This window comes from Miscanthus floridulus, chromosome 2 (assembly GCF_019320115.1).
Source record: "Miscanthus floridulus cultivar M001 chromosome 2, ASM1932011v1, whole genome shotgun sequence".
NCBI classification, from domain to species: domain Eukaryota; kingdom Viridiplantae; phylum Streptophyta; class Magnoliopsida; order Poales; family Poaceae; genus Miscanthus; species Miscanthus floridulus.
The window spans coordinates 128,715,812-128,732,836 of record NC_089581.1 but is presented as its reverse complement, the minus strand read 5'-3'; the positions used below and the strand labels follow the sequence as shown (position 1 = coordinate 128,732,836).

The following is a 17,025-nucleotide window of genomic DNA, read 5'->3' as shown; positions in this document are numbered from 1 at the left end:
GCTACCAACCGGGACTAAAGGTTTCTCTAGTCCCGGGCGCGAAAAATACCGGGACTAAAGCCAAATTTCGAAGTGGATCAAAGGTCGTTTCTCTACTAGTGGCGGGTCCGGCGGAGCCACGCCGCCGTGACGGTCGGGATCCGTGGTAGGGGCGCAGCCGCGGCTGCCGCGCAGGGCGGGGCGTGGGGGATGGGGGCGGCGCGACACTGCCAGCGGGCTGCCCTAGGGTTTGGCTCGACGCTCGGATTCGGCGATTCACTCGCTCCGTCTTCCATCTTTGTGTCTGGAGGAGTCGAGATGAGGTGAAGCCACGAGGGAAGCTTGGGGAGTGGGCCATGGGGAGTGGAAAACGCCAAATGGGCCGTTGGGTGTGGGCTGGCCTGTGGCCTGTTTTGCATTTGGAATCAAATAAGAAGCAGAGAATAACATAGGGTATCAATTTGAGACTTTAACTGTATTATACATATATATACATCTATAAACTACTATTTTTTTCCCAAAATGTTGGGTATGCCTGGGAATACCCAGGCACAACAGTGGGTCCGCCACTGTCTCTAACTCTCTCATGTAACAGTGTAAAACTAAACTAAAAATAGTGAAGAGGATGGAGTAAAAAAACAGAGAGGGGCCACGCCAATAGTAACTTACAGCAGGGGTACGGTGCAAGTGCAACCCTGAACAAAGGCAGTGCAGAGAAGAGTTGTATCATCTACAATTATATACACAGAGCAGTAACAAGCACGGTTAAAAAAAACCCTATAGACTATAGTTAGGTCGCGCCACACTACCCTGCTACGCTTTTCCCTGTCCAGCCGCAGCAGTAGGCATGTGCCACTCCCAGAACTCCTCGCTCTGGCCGGGAGCCCGCCTCCTGACGGCCCTCTCCGGGTTCGGCGACCTGGCCGCCGCCGCTTTCTCGTGCCGCCGCGCCTTGTCTCTCCGGTCGCCGCCGTCGCTTCTCCTTGTCGTCCTCTCCTCCTTCCTCGCCTCGTCCACGCACGCCGCGGCCGGCTCGTCGGTGGCCGTGAGCAGCGGCTCCAGGTCCTGGACGACGCGGGACATGTCCGGCCGGTTCTTGGGGCTGCCGCTCAGGCACTGGTACGCCACCAGCGCCGCCCTGTGCGCGGCGGCGGCGGGGTACTTCCCCTCCAGGGCCGGGTCCATGACGCGGGGCAGCTTCTGCGGGTCCTTGAGCCACCCGCGCATGTGCTCCACCAGGTGCTGCTCCCGGCTGGGGCGGGCCTTGTCCACGGCGCGGCGCCCCGACAGGATCTCCAGCAGCACCACGCCGAAACTGTACACGTCGCTCTTGGCCGTGAGGTGGCCCGTCAGGATGTACTCGGGGGCCGCGTACCCGTGGGTGCCCATCACCCGGGTCGACACGTGGGTGTCGTCCCCCTCCGGCCCGTCCTTCGCCAGCCCGAAGTCCGACAGCTTCGCCTCGTAGTCCTGCAGAATTTCCAACTCAAGTGTCAGCCATCTGTAGAAATTAATTAAAGTGTGAGGAGCAAATTCTAGCCAACCAGCTCCACATTTTGAACAACACCGGAGGAGCCGAAATTCAAAAAGGAGTGTCTCGAACCATCCTTGTCTCTTTAATTTGCCTACTCTCCTTGGGTTTCCCTTTTCATTTTCTTTTTTTGTTTCTTGTTTTTTGCTGGAACAAAAAGGTAGTATGAAAGGATGAGAAAAGGAAGCATCATCGGATGACGATCAGGTGTGAAGGAGAGAAAAGAGGGCTCTGATTTTGTCAGCCCTCCCACAGCCACTTGTGGCCGGCGCCGCCGCCGCAGTTGAAAAGAGTAGTATATATAGTACTAGTGCAGCGGCGATGGTAATAAAAAAAGGGTTTACTAGTACTAGGAACGATTTGCATACCAAGTCAACGACTCAACGTAACTACTGGCCGTCTGGCACGCATCAACTTGAAGGTTCAGTTTGAACTTTGAAGTTTATTGCGTTTGATTCATGCCAAGTCAACCGGCCTACTCCTGTCGTACGTCGATCAGTGTTAGAACTAGGGCACAACTTTTTTCTATTTTTTTTATTTTAAAAGAAGTTGGTTGTCTGATGAAGAAATTAATTTCTTGTGAAGAGAAGAGATTAAATAAATTACAGTTGTATTTGGTGAATACTATATATACTACTTGTACAGTGTGTATTAATTACTGTACGTACGGGGTCGAGCAAGATGTTGGATGTCTTGAAGTCGCGGTAGATGACGGGTTTCTCGGCGTCGTGAAGGAAGGCGAGGCCCCTGGCGGCGCCCACCGCGATGTTGAGACGCGTCGCCCACGACAGAACGGGCGGGAACTCTGCAAACACGCATCGACAAGGAACCAAGATCATTAGATTGTTATTGTATCACATGTATAATAAACACTATCAATGAACTAATTAACATGAATGCTACAAGCATGATATGCAGTATAATCTTTTTTTTTCTTTTTTTTAATTTAATTATTTTGCATTATTGGTACGGTGACTATACTACAAAAATGGACTGGCATGGATCGGATCAGTTAGAGAGACAGTCACGCACCATTCAGCATTAACAAATACTACATATGATTAATCCATTATATTGCTTGTCAACTGCCATGTCCCCCGTGCGGCGGCTAGCATGTATAGATACAGAAACTACCCAAAAACTATTTATAGCGGTCAAATTCAATGCAAGCGTGCACTGATATATTATTTAGTGGATTGTATATATGTATACACAGACTATTTTAAGCTAGAATTTTCTAATTTTGACCAAGCTTATAGAAATATATACTGGCATCCACGATAAATAAGTTCACTGATCTCAAGACATGCATATTGCATATGGTTGAATTGAGTGGAAACTCATTTCAACAAAGGTGGTTGTGGACTTGACGACTCACGGTTTTGCTGCCCTTTCCCGATCGGATTGAGCCGGCAGAGAGTAGTAGCCGGACACGAAAGAAATTGGAGCGTAATTAATGTACATGCTAGTAGTACATACAAGTGTCAAACTTTGATTAATATTCATTCACCGTTATGCATCCGCCCACTACAGGCTACTAGAGCAGCGGAGCGTGTTCATCTTTTTCTACAAACCAGAAACTAAACACCGCAAGGAAACCAAGGGCGCAAAGGCAACTAGGAGTACACATTACTATTAATAAAGCCAACGGTCTCATGTAAGACTGGTCAACCACCTAGCTTGCGTAGTTTGGTCAATATCAACTGGTCTCCCTTTCTAGGCCTAGCTCTCTTTCAGACGGTGTTTTTTTTTTCCTTTTTCTTTTTTGGGTGTTTATACCAGCTAATCCGATCCATGATCGATCAGCTGATGATGAGTTGAAGTTTTGTTAGTGCGGGCTAGCTGGAGCACGTTGTGCACACATAGTCACAATCCAATCCAATCCTATATGGATGGATGAAAGCAGAAAGCTACAGCTACCTAGCTACCCTAGCTAGCACGAACTGGCCTGGATCCACCCATCGCGTTTCTGTTGGCAACAACGTGGTCAAAAGCAATGAGCTGCTGTCTACTAGCAGTAGTAATTAAGCATGTTCGTTTCGGCTTATTGGGTGCCCGAGCACAAGGCCGCCGGGCAGCCGAGCGCCACGCACAGGGCCGCTGGGCGCGGGTTGCTGGACCACCAGATCTTCGAGGATGGCCGAGTGCGAGGGCGAAGCGGTTGCGACTCTTGCGTCTGCGCGATGCGGGAGACGAGCCGTTGGGGAAGATAAGGAGAGAGAAAGAATGAAGGGGAGGGTAAGGAGGAGAAAAATAGGCACGGGGACAGATAACATAAGAAAAGAAAAGGAAAGAAAAGAAAAGAAATAAAAATTAAGGGTATTATAAACTTTTTACTCTTTTTAGTTACTCGGGGAAGCTGTTATGTCAAACGGTCTAAAAAAACAGCTTTAGCTCACTATGAGAATCTGCTCCTTCGCAAGAGTCGGAACCATTTTTAGGAGCCGGAGCCCTACCAAACAGTCCCTAATAATAACTAGATATATATTTGTTCATATACCGTATATACTATGATGCTATTTTTATATATGCGTAAATAAATAACAAAATGATGATAAATTTAACGAGTACCAGTAGCTGTATAAAGTACTGTTATTGCTAATTAACCGGCATGCATGCAGTAGACAAATAGTAAAACTACTCACTCTTGAAGAGGTGGTTCTCAAGGCTTCCCTTGGGCATGTACTCGTACACCAGCAGCCGGTGCTCCTCCTCGCTGCAGTACCCGACGAGCTTCACGAGGTTGCGGTGCCGGAGCTGGCCGAGGAAGATGACCTCGGAGAGCCACTCCTTGTGGCCCTGCGCGCCCTCAGGGTCCCACAGCTTGACGGCGATCTGCTGCGCGCGGAGCCCCGGCTTGGCGCCCTCGGCGACGGCGCCCCGGTACACGGGGCCGAAGCCGCCTTCCCCCAGGAAGTTGCTGTCCACGAACCCCTGCGTCGCGGACTTGAGCTCCCCGACCGTGAACACCTGCAGGTTCGACCCCACCAGCGACACCGACAGGTCCTGGTCCGACGCCGTGCTCATCACGTCCGTCAGCGACAGACGCTGGTGCTGCAGCCCCGCCGGCGACGGGGACGGGAACGACGACGGCGCGGGGGACGGCGCCCGCCCGTGCTTCGGCGTCCGAGGGTCGACCTTGTTCCGCCTGCTCCCCGCCGCGGCGCCGCCGACGACACCGCCGAGGCAGCCGCGGAAGAGGAACTGCCACGCCGACACCGGCTTCTGCTTCAGCTGCTGCGACTTCTTCTTGGATGACCTCGCCATCTATCGGTGATGATCTACCAGTCTGTCTATCTGTCTATGCCACAGCCACACACCATGCAACAAGTTTGAGACTTTGATGAGCTCGATCGATCGATGGATCTTCCGTTGAATTTGCAGGCGCTGGAGGAGTAGATCGAGAAGAAGGCGCGCGTGTGGTGGTGGACTGGTGGTGAGGGAGTTGACAAAATGAGGAGGGGATGGAGGGGTATTTGTAGAGGCCGGCCGGCCCGGGGCGAAGTAGCTAGCTACCAACCATGCCGAATAAATGGACGGGACGGGACGAGACGGAGGAGCAGCAGCAGCTAGCAGACCGGCTTCTTCCCACCCGGCCTCTACCGGTAACACGGGATGGGGAGCCGCGTTCGATCGATCGGCTTCCACTTCCACTCCATTCCACAGCGGATGACATGTCGCCGCGCTGACCGTTGACTTGACAGCTCAACGCCCTCCATTTTCCTTTCTTCCTGCCTCCCCACCCCCCACTTTGTATGTACAGCACTTTTTCTTTTTCCTTCTTTTTTTTTTCATTTTGGCTGCTGATTGAGTTAGCTTTCATGTTGATGGAAAATCTGCTGACGCGGCTAAAAAATCATCCTGTTTTCTTTAGCAAAAGACAATGCTCATATACATAACTTTGGCTTTGGCTAAATTAAAGTGAAGCTTATCTAATTTATACTAATATAAGGTTATAGAAAAATACACAAACATTTATATTTTATCAAATTAGTTTTTCATTAGTTCCACTAAAAAGCATGTCTTGATAGTGCATTTGTTTAATATTATACATCTCCATGTATTTTTTAGAAAAAAAAAGGGTTCAAAATTAGATAAATTTGATTTAGACCAAGCTAACTTGAATTATTGACCTATAATAATTTGGGACATGGGAAGCAGTAAAAAATAAGACCACATTCAGCATTAGTCATTCATTGATCTTGTTCTGTGGAGACTAAGCTCATCAGCCTGATGATGAGAAAGCATCCATTACCCAAGATGGTTAATGTAATAAGCAAAATTATCGTGATCAGTTCATAGGTAGAACAAAATTAAATGTACTGTGCCACTATGTAGTAAATTTATCTTAAAATTGTTACTACCTCCATCCAAAAACACAATTAGAAAAAGGGATGATTATTGGTTTGACACTAGAATCCCTTTTTTCAATTGCATTTTTTTTATGGAGGTAGCAACAATTTTAAGGCAGAGTGCATTTGTGTTCTGATAACTGATCACATAATTTTGTATGGGAAGTTGAAACCTGAAAATAGTAGCCATTTAGGTTTCAATATGTTGCCAACGACAACAATGCAATTCACATGGATAAGCAACATGGACTTGACAGCAGAAATGGAAGTGCATGTCATCGTTAAAGAACAGAGACCCCTGGTTATGGACGCGTGTGGCGCATAGATTGCCATGTGCACGCACGTACGTAATACTCCCTGCATACTAAAAACAGCGACACGGTCTCCAAAACATAACTTTGACTACTTATTTTTATAAAGATATTTATCAAAAAGTGGTATATGTAAATTTTTGTGAAAGTAGTTTTCAAGACAAATCTATACATATGGTTTTCATATTTCCAAACTCAACAACTTAAAAGTTATTCATGATTTATATTCCCAATGTTTGACCCAGGCCTTTCCAAAACGACTTTATTTTTTAATATGGAGGGAGTATAATATAAACATGTGATAAGCTAAAAATGAGAGGTTGCCGTTTCTTATACCCAACCTAAAAAAGAGGTGAATTAGGATTTTGCAGGGGAGAAGCCAGAACGTTGATCTTTACAGGTTCCTAACTTTCTATCGATCTCTCTAGTGGAAGCATGCGTGAAGCTATAGGGGTTTCCCGCCATTTATTCCTTCATTTCATTTAATGCTATGCTATATATATAGGAGCAGAGAGTAGTGCTAGGAAGTATGAACCAAGCCAAATCAGCTAGGGTTTGGCTTCCAGGAATTCTAGTAAACAAAAATGATTAGAAAGACTCCTCACACAGGTGATGAGGTGCATGCACGATGATCACCAAATGCCTCGTTGAGTTATTGCTTTGCCATTATATTTTTGAAGGTGACCCAACTCAATTGCGCTGCTAGTTTGAAGAGGCCAACATACCATTCATGTAATTTTGTTCATGCTAGCCTTATCGTTATTGGTTCTCCTTTATCCTATTAACATTTTGTTCCTTCCACGACATGCCTACTAGCTCCTTATAGGTAGAATTCAAATTTGGCGTAGGTTATAACATTTTCATCTTTTTGGGGTTCTACCATATATATATCGTCACTTTGCTCTATCCATCAGATCATGCTATGCATATGCACTTATCCCTCACAAAATGGATTATCTTTACTTCCTCTCTATTCAATCTTTAACGCATTACCTATTTAAATACTCTATAACCTCTATTCATTAGTAATAAATTTACCAATTATACTCTAGATGTTTCTAATTATTGTGATGTTTTCTAGGATTTATATTTTTTATTTCTATCTAACACATCTTATGAGGATTAGGTCTTGTTTTGGCATGGCTTCTACAGGCTCATTACCATTCATAGATGAAGTTGTTTTTCTCTCCCTACTTGAGCTTTGAGCTTTGAGCTCTGAACTTCTTGTTTTGTTTCTGTTCTTTTTTTCAATAAATCTCAGTAGGGGCGCAAGCCCCTCCTGTTCCTTCAAAAAAAAAAAAAACTAAGAGCTGGTGATGCTAGCTTTGATGTGGAGGTTTCTTGAGGACCTCCAATTAGTATTACGAGATGTGTTGTCTGTGGGTCTTAAATTTATATTTGGTCAAAACCTAAACTTAAGTTATGTAAGCTCTTTTGACACCCCTTTATGTCACATCAGGAATCTATATTTTGGCTTTCAACTTTGATCTTATTAGATCTTGTTTGTTATGTAACCATTTATCCACATGCTAAGTTGAAGCTCTAATGATTATTTTATATTTTATTTATTTATTCTTTTTATTTTTAATTTATTAGAAAAAATCGATTCTAGGTCTGAGACTATGACATTTATGATATAGGGTTTAATTAGCTATATCAAAAAATTATACGTGTAGTAATATTTTTTATAAACTCACAGCGTGCTAAAAAGATTATCAATATTAATACATCATAATGTTTAGTCAAAATGTAGAAACTTATCTAAAATAACAACTTACAAAAGTAGTATTAATATAATTAAATGTGAATTGTCATTGTTGTGTAGTTTGTTAAAGGAATATTTTTTTCATGATCTATAAACTATTAATATAGAATAATGTTTCAGTCAAAATGTATGCATGTTTACTTCGCCTATATGGTGGCACTTGCACATAACATTTTTAATTTAACAACGGTAGAAGTATGTAACTTAGAAACATAGTATATTGTACTATTATGATTATTGAATTATTTTGTATAATAGTTTATATCAGTATTTTAGATATAGATTTGAGAAATATTTTATATTTTTATAATAGTAGAAGTGGATAATGTAGATACAAATTAAAGGTGGTTGCTTTTATATTATCATGCATAATGACATATGTGGGTAATTTAAGGTAAATTTAGGGGTTACTAGGAAATATGGGTAACTAGATGTAAACCTAATATTATTTTAATTTATCTTTTATAATAATAGAGATGAATAATTTGTATATAAATTAAGTTAGGAGGTTACTTTATGTATTCTTCATAATGATATAGGTTAGTAACATTTTGGAAGTAGAATATATCCAATGACTATTGTTGGTAATGTGATTAGAGTCTTTCTTTCTAGTTGTGGTTCAATCATAACTTACTATCAAGATGACCTGTGAAAAGCTTAGCTGGTTAGGTTCTTTTGTGGTCATACCTGTTCATCCGGGTTTAAGATCGGTACAATATGTACTTGGCACTGTTGACCTCCTTGTCCTCCCCGCCGCCGCCGCGAGCCTCCTCTATCTCAAGGAGTTTAGCGTCTTTTGCCCTTTGGCTCCGGGGAGTCACCCGCCATGCGGCACCTGCTTGACCGCCTCGTCGCCGACTTGTTCAACCGCACCGTCAATGCGCTTGACCTATATGCAATGCCGCAATGGCCTCGATCTCATTCGCGAGTGGCACAAACACCTTCCCATTGCCACTGTTATCCTAGCTTCTTCCTCCTCTGCCTCCTCGTAGCATGGGGATGCCCGGACCCATCGTGCCCGTAATGCACTTGACCACACCATATATCCTGATGCTCGACGATAGGGAGGACGTTGGCATCTTTGGCTAGTGCAACCGTATTATATATGCTCATAGATAGAGAGAGAAAAATGGTAGGGCGAAAAGGGAGAAGAAAATGAAATATAATGTAATTGTATTATGTTGACATAAATCCCATATGTTAGAGACATGGAATAGAGAGGATAGGTGGACATGACATGTGGACCCTATATGTAATGTATAGCTAGTGTGCCTTGTTAGAGTACAGAGTAGGTTACGCTTCATTTGGACGACCTAAATGAGAGTTGAAACAAAATTTTAAAGACCCAAAAATAATATTTTGAGAATAGAGAGACATAGATAACATCTATTGTGGAAGTTGAGTGACCGACCATAATTTTATATAGTCCAGTAAGTACACACGGGGAGATCGAGAGAGTTTTACCTTAGTTTTTATTTTCTTTTGAAAGTCAAAGTCGTGTCTTGTTTTTAAAGCACAGCAGCTAAAGCGGACGTTCAAACAAGCAGCAGTTGTGCTGCGCTTGTCATCGTCATCATCGACTGATCGTCTTCTCTCATGCGCCGTCCGGCCGGTCAACTGGCTGATGCGGAACGGAGACACGGTGGCGTGCCAGCTGCGAGCCATAAACAAATTAATTCTAGCGTCAGTCGTCGGCGAGCAGATCATCGCCATCATCGGCGTACATATTATTGAAAATTAAACCGGCCGGCCACCGCGTGGATATGCTCGCACCGCGCGCACGACCCCGGGAACGCTCGCGCGTGACAAACTGGCTGCTATCGCTTTGGCCCTTTGAAAATCATCTTTTTTCCCCTAAAAGTACGGCAAAAGCTCCGCTGCAAAACTTTTAGGAGAAAAAAATTTTAAAAAGAAAACTCGGTCTAGTTTTTAGGTAGGAATCAGACATGATACAACTAAGGAGGATGCTATATATGTCCCACATAACTTTGGTATACACTGACAAGTTAACTAACAAATTCACACAACGATTTGCCCGTGTGAGATACACTGAGCCAACTTGGCCGAACATAACCAAATTAGCAACTCGATTGCACCCACTCGTATATAAGGAGGATGCTAGGGCGTGTGTCTTGGCGACTTGTTAGTAGCGTCGTTGCTCTTTGCAATGTTGTCCATAACAAGTTGTGAGTTTGCCTTTTTGGTCGAATTGTTAGTTGGGGTCACAAAGAGGGTTTCGTCATTCTTCACAACAAACTCGATTGCATATCGATTAGGGCTTCCTACCTTGCCTTATATAGTCCGAGGGATAGAATTACAAGTAGGTTTACTGTAGCACCACATTATCAAATCATGGACTAATTAGGCTTAAAAATTTTGTTTCGTAAATTAGTCGCAATCTGTGTAATTAATTATTTTGTTAATCTATATTTAATACTTTATGCATGCGTCCAAAGATATGGACTAAATTTTAGGAGAAGAAACTAAGCAAGGCCTCATCAGTAAAGATGTCCAGACTCCAAAGTAGATTTCGTGCTACTCCAAGTAGTCGTCCTGGCCTATCCTATCTCTAGAAAGCCAGTTGTGTCCTCGATATGACAATACCCCTGGAACATGTAGTACATCTTCATTGACCGATCGACCTTTACTTATTAGTACATTGAATAAACAGAGAGATTGTACATGCTTCATTAGATATAAACATCCTACTTCTAACTATATGTGCACATGTGACAGTCTTACTGCTTTGGTAATAAATCTCTAGCTTCTCCGTGTAAAAAATCTAGAAAAAACGCCCTTCAGCTAGCTTTTCAGCTTTTACTTCATCTTCTCATAAGCTAACCCTTTTGGATGTTTAGATGATAGCTCCACAGTTGGACTGTTTGTTTTAGCTGCTGGCTTGCGCATTGTGATTAGCATAATTCTGTAAAAGCTGAAACAAAACATGTTCTAACTTGAGCATCTAATTAAACTTCAGGAATGAAATTGGAGGGATCAGATTTCAAATTCGCCAGCAGGCGTGCAAACAGCAGTAACCAAATCTTAAAAAGTTCAGGCCACATTTGGCACTAGCGAGTAGCGACTACATGCAGATAAAGTGGGCGCGCCGCCCAAAACCCCCTACCACCACTGGAGTCTGGCGCCTAGGCCACCAGTCCTGGTGCTGCGGCAGCCTCACCCTGATTGCCGCTCTTCTTCTGGATCAAGGCGCCATGTTCGATGAGGTCCTAGATGGCGTCCATCGTGGTCTTCTCGATCGGCCTTGCAAAGTGCTGCGCATATAAGTCAAATTCATCAGTAATGGAGGTTTGTTAGCACCTGTGTTATCAGTACCCGCAAGGTCTCCCAGTTTCTTAATTAACAAATCTTGTACTATTTCAATCGTCCCCTTTCCGGAGTTGGCGATGGCCTTTTGCGCTAAGCGGGAACTTTGTCGTTTGATAGGTGGGCTGGCTCAATTTTTGATTAAATTCTGCCGTGGTCTTTGCGTTAACAAAGTGTTGAAACATCGGTTTCTAACAAGAGTGAAAAGTGGGCGGAGGTCTTCGTCTTAGGTTGGGTCTCCGCCTAAGATGGGCGGAGGCCGGCCTCCGTCTAGGACGGGCGGAGGTCCCTGAACGCGGCACACTCCTGCCGGACAGGATCATCCGTCAGAGGCTCTGGGTAGAAGGTCGCTAAACGAGGGATTCAGTAGGCTTTGGCAAAGTGGGAGTAAGAAAGGGGCGGAGGCCTTCGACTTTGGCCGAGGCTTCGGACTCTAGCTTCGGCAGAGGCATTGCTTGAAAGAGAGAATGAGAATTAAATACAGACTCACAAGACTTAGGGTTTCATTCATTCATTCACCAGCCCCCCTGTACAGTTACAAGTGTTCCCTATTTATAGGGCTCAACTACCACTTTGTAGAGTTTACAACAGTGCCCCTCAACTGCTACGGTACATTCCAGGAATATTCCAGACCCAGTGTCTAACCTCAGGGGTGTTCTCATCACACCGTCTCGCGATGTCTTCACCTTGGGCCTAAGCCGACGCCCACTGGAGGCCCATCAACTGTCCTTACGTATGCCTTGCTGACTTGATCGTCCCGCACCTTGGTGGACCTCCGACGCCTCGGGGAACACTTTCACCATGATCACTGCACTAGGCATCCGCCGTCCCGGGGGGAGCCTCCGCCGTCCCAAGGAGAAACTCATCGTCATCCTTGTACTAGTCCTCCGCCATCTTGGGGAGAGCCTCTGCCATCTCGGGGAGAACCTCCGCCATTATCCTTGTGCTAGGCCTCCGCCGTCTTGGGGAGAGCCTCTGCCATCTCGGGGAGAACCTCCGCCATTATCCTTGCGCTAGGCCTCCACCGTCTTGGGGAGAGCCTCCGCCATTTTGGATAGAGCCTCCGCCGTTTTAGGGACAGCCTCCGCCATTATTCCTTCATCAGGCCTCTTCGAGGGGGAGTTGGCCCATACTCCGTATGGGCTCCCCCAACAGTAGCCCCTCAGCTACTAGGTTATGGACGGTACTACATGACCTAGTAGATGTTCATACAAGAAGAGGCACTATACGACCCAGTTCTTGGTTGCGAGGATTGCCCTCCGCAACCTGTTCATGCACGCCTCGCTAAAAACTCTATCCCAAAAACCATGTGGGGAAAAAGGGCATGGAGAAAAGAGCACGCGCATGACCCAAATTCCTTAGGCTTTTAGCTCTGGGTGCCTTTATCTTCCAGATTTCTTCATCTATGGCCTTCGGCTCCTTCTGCTGCTTCTATAGCATGGTTCATCGGCTTCGCTCAGTGCTCTGGTCTTCATTTCTGGGACCTTCACTAGGTATGTATCCTTGAGGCCTTTGCTTCTGATGTCTTTTTGGCGCGCAGGTGTGTCTCCAAGGCCTGATGTATGGGCCTTCGTCTCCATGTCATCTCGGTGCAGGGGTCTTCAATCGCCTTTGGGTCTTCCGCCTCTGGTGTCACCTCGGCGTGCGGGTCTCCGCCTCCGAGGCCTTCCCAGGTCTTCATCTCTGGGGTCTTCGCCTCTAGTGCCTTCATGATGTGTAGGTCTTTGCTTCCAAGGCCTTCGTAGGTGTTCATCTCTGAGGTCTTCACCTCCGAGTCTGGTATCGTCTTGGCGTGCTGGCCTCCGTAGGCCTTCGACTTTTCTTCGGGCGGAGGTCTTCATCTCCTATCCTTCTTTGGGCAGAGGTCTTCGACTTTTCTTCGGGCGGAGGTCTTCATCTCTGATCCTTATTTGGGTGGAGGTCTTCGTCTTTTCTTTAGGCGGAGGTCTTCGTCTCCGATCCTTCTTTGGGTGGAGGTCTTCAAATAAATCTTCACTCACGAGCGCTAGACAAAAGACCTCACGCTCCTGAGTGGTTGGTCCTCCGGTGCACTCCCCTAGCCCCTCTTGGCTGGCGTTTGTGGCCAAGTTTTTAGCCACGATTAGTTTAGTCGATGTAGTCGTAGTAGTCGAGGTAGAAGGTTGTTGTGAGACCTTCAAACCGTTGCTCACGAGCACCAGGCAAAAAGACTTGATGCCCCGGAGAAGCTGGTCCTCTGCATGCTTCCCTAGCCCCTCTTGGCTAGTGCTCGTGACCAGGTCCTTAGTGACGCTTGGTGTAGGCGACGCAGTTGTAGTAGTGGAATTAGGTGTTCAGAAGCAAGTTTGCTGATGTAGACGTCGACGAAGGTGTTGTAGAACTTGGTGTCAAAGGTGTCGACGGAGGTTCTTGAGCCATATTGCAAAAGTTGTTTGGCAGAGGTGATGTTGTTGTGCACGATGAAGGTGTCGATGAAGCCCCTCATGCCGTCGTGTTGGCGGAGGCTAGTTATCATGGTTTTGCCGAAGGTCCTCCTGCAAAGCTGCTTGGCGAAGGCCCTCCTAAGAAAAAGGTGTTTTGGCGGAGGTGATGTTGGTGAAGTTACCGAAGATGGTAGCGGAGCCCCTCATGCCGAAGAGCTTGGCGAAGGTGCTGCCGACATAGACGCCGATGCCGCGTGTCGAAGGCCGGAGAAGTCGTAAAAATGCAACTGAGTTGATCTCCTGCATTTTTAGGGACTTAGGTTGGGCATTATAGCTTCGTCGAATATCGGCTTACTTTGCAAGTCTTTCGACACCCGAAAAGGCACTGGCTTTCCCACTAGCTGCAAAAGATGGTTAGTCATTTATATGATACATGAAGGTAGCACAAGAGCCTTAGCTTCGTGACCTGGTGCCCGTGTTGGTTCAGGACTTCTTCCAGGATTTGATGCATAGAGTCACGGCACCCATGCATTCTCGGCACGATAGCCTTAGCTTCGTGACCTGGTGCCCGTGTTGTTTCAGGACTTCTTCCAGGATTTTGATGCATAGAGTCATGGCGCCCGTGTATTCTCGGCACGACAGCCTTAGCTTCGTGACCTGGTGCCCGTGTTGTTTCGGGACTTCTTCCAGGATTTTGATGCAGAGTCATGGCGCATGTGTATTCTCGGGACTTCTTCTGGTTGGCCCGGGCCATGCATTGCAATGTACTTACACAATATATGTATGCGATGATGAGAATGATAGCATTTATGCAAAAATATTTAAAAGGTGTAAAGTTATTATGCATCCTGCAAAAATGATGGTAAGGTTTGAATAAAAGATAAGCTCTTCATTATATGAGAGGGTTATAGTTCAGATAGCTTGCGAAGGCTGCCATTTGAGGACCTGCACGGGTATGGATGTAACTAATATTGAATATATAAGTAATCAGTTCCCTACGAAGGTTAGACAAAATAACATTGGGTTGATGTATATTAATATATTATAAATACTTTAAGGAAGAAATTGAACAACGCCACCTACAAAAATGAGGGAAAGTGTTAGCGTTAGAGGGCTCAAAGGTTTAGTCACTGCCGAAGGTGTAATGCTGATGGAAACCAACTAACTGACGAAGGCCACTGACTGATAGAGTTTGCTCACTGTCGAAGGCCTATGACTGATGTAGGCTGCCTAAAACCAATAATATGTGAAGTCCACTGATTGATGAACGAAGACCATGACTGACGGAGGCTCAAACTGACGAAGGCCAAAGGTTGACGAAGGTTATTGACTGGTGAAGGCCAATACGTGTCGAAGGATGTGGAGAACCAATGATAAGGTGCACTGACATATAATGAAGACCAATAATCAGCGGAGGTTGTTGGCTGTCGAATACCACTTACTGGAGAAGGCCATTTATAGATGAATATTCACTGACTCATAGAGGATCACTTAGTTTTCTGATAAGTGTTGAATATTCCATGAGAACCACTGACCGACTGATTCAAAGAGTTGTTGGACAGATATGTGACGAAGGCTGATCACTTAACGAGAAGAATTGCCTAATGAGGAGTGCTGACTGATTTGTCTTGAGGAGGTGCAAACACGCATATAACAAATGAAATATATTCTAAGGGGGTTAGCTTGGGAGGATAAGAGATACTTACATCGCTGGTGACCTGCATGTTATTGAAAAAGAGATTCGACAACAGTTGAAAATTGTTTTAAGTTAGCCGGGTCGGGGCCAAGCTTGTATAGCCACTCATGCCATGCTTTCGATGCGGCGAAGGCCACAACAAGTTTTTTGGTCACATTGGTGACAAGTTGTACATGAAGGTTGGTTTACGAAATTTGTCTCAAGAGGCAAAGGTTAGACCAAGAATGTGTAAAAATAAATGTCAAGGGTGAATTTTGTTAGGATTTTAAGCTGATGAAAAGTATTCTCTTATGCTATTTTGATACCTTTGGTGTTGTAGTCCAAGAATTCAAAGTTGCGAAAAGTTAAGCAACTTAGCTGCGGTTTGTGTCGGAGGTCAAATCCTTCGTTGCCAACATGTTGGGCCGGCAGCTGCGGATAAAAATCAGTTGGCCCCCTTCACTTCTTGACATGGTTGGAGTTATTCCGGAGTTGTGGCGAAGGATGCAGCCTCCGCGCGGGCATGGTTGGTGCAGAGTCTGGGAGCGGAGGTCCGTGGCGGAGGCTTTCCTTTCTGCGTTTGTCTAGCCTTCGACCAATGTAGTGTCACGAACCTGGCCTCCGCATATTTTTCGAAAGATCACAGTACCTGCGCACGCATAGATCAAAAAATCTTGCAAGGTTCTTGTTAGCATGTGGGTATACCACCCCGACGGCCGATGAAGTGAGCGACAGATCAGGGCCGGAGTTGTCCAGGGGTCGCGGCGAAGGACGTAGAGCCTCCGCGTGGGCACGGTCGGCGCAGGGCCGCGCCGAAGGATGACCGTCACCATCCCAGCATCAGCCGGTGCCGGTGGAGTGAGCGGCGGGTTGTGGCTGGATCGTAGTCGCCGTGAAGGATGCAGCCTCCGCATGGGCACGGGCACGGTCGGCGCTAGGCTGAAGGATAGTGCTGGGCCTTTGGGTTGGTGAAGATTGCTGGTACAGAAATTGCTGCAGGCTTTGGCACCTTGCAGCTTGCCCGCTCCATGCATGAGCTGGACCCTTGGACGGCTAGCAGCTACATAGTGGTGCCATGCCTTCGTACACTGGTCCCTGCGTTGCCTGCACGTTGGGCCGGAGGTGTTGTGGATGACAGTCCTGAAGTGGTGTCCGTCGTGCGGTGCTATTTTGTTGTGCAGACGACTTTGACATCAGATGACGCGGCGCTAGCCTCTATATATGTGCTTGCGTTCTAGCCGGAGGCCTCGCCGAGGACAACGGCCATGTGGTGTTGCTGCAGGGCGGCTCGGCGTGTCCAAGGCCCTTCCTTGGCGTTGCTCCGGGACGGGAGAGAGAACACAGATGATTCCTGCATTTGCTCAATCCAAAAAAAAAACTTGCGTTCCTGCTGGTTAGCTTAGCACAGAGAAGTAATCTCTCATGCGGAGGTCGAGACTAGTACATGTTTGTTAAGAAAACCGTCGAAGGCTTAAAATTTAACAGCAAAGAAAACTCATAGATGTGCACGTGTGTCCAGTTGCTGTTAGCGCACGAAGGGGGTGTTGTGAACTCACCTTGGTGCAATTTTGTGAAAAAAAGAACCGATAACTTATCTCGGCCTTCGTGCGAAGCTTAGTTAGATGGCGGTGGTAACTTGCAACAGGCAGAGCCTTCGCGGGCGCCGGGTGGTTGCGGTACACATTG

The 17,025-nt window shown here is 46.2% G+C and overlaps 1 protein-coding gene across 1 annotated transcript; it reads right to left on the bottom strand.

Annotated features, from left to right (window-relative positions):
* Positions 1-511: 511 nt before the first annotated feature.
* Positions 512-4,940, bottom strand: LOC136539651 (serine/threonine-protein kinase RIPK-like). The gene is made up of 3 exons (XM_066531609.1): positions 4,156-4,940; positions 2,179-2,315; positions 512-1,449 (listed from the first exon to the last, which is right to left on the bottom strand). Exons 1-3 carry the CDS (start codon positions 4,775-4,777, stop codon positions 793-795), a joined length of 1,416 nt encoding a protein of 471 aa, XP_066387706.1. The 5' UTR covers positions 4,778-4,940; the 3' UTR covers positions 512-792.
* Positions 4,941-17,025: the final 12,085 nt, after the last annotated feature.

Excerpts from the sequence above, each read along its gene's own strand:
- LOC136539651 (XM_066531609.1), bottom strand. The coding sequence starts at position 4,777 with ATGGCGAGGTCATCCAAGAAGAAGTCGCAGCAGCTGAAGCAGAAGCCG. Across the intron at positions 2,316-4,155 it reads TGAGAACCACCTCTTCAAGA|AGTTCCCGCCCGTTCTGTCG; the intron begins GTGAGTAGTTTT and ends GCGTGTTTGCAG. Across the intron at positions 1,450-2,178 it reads CCAACATCTTGCTCGACCCC|GACTACGAGGCGAAGCTGTC; the intron begins GTACGTACAGTA and ends GAAATTCTGCAG.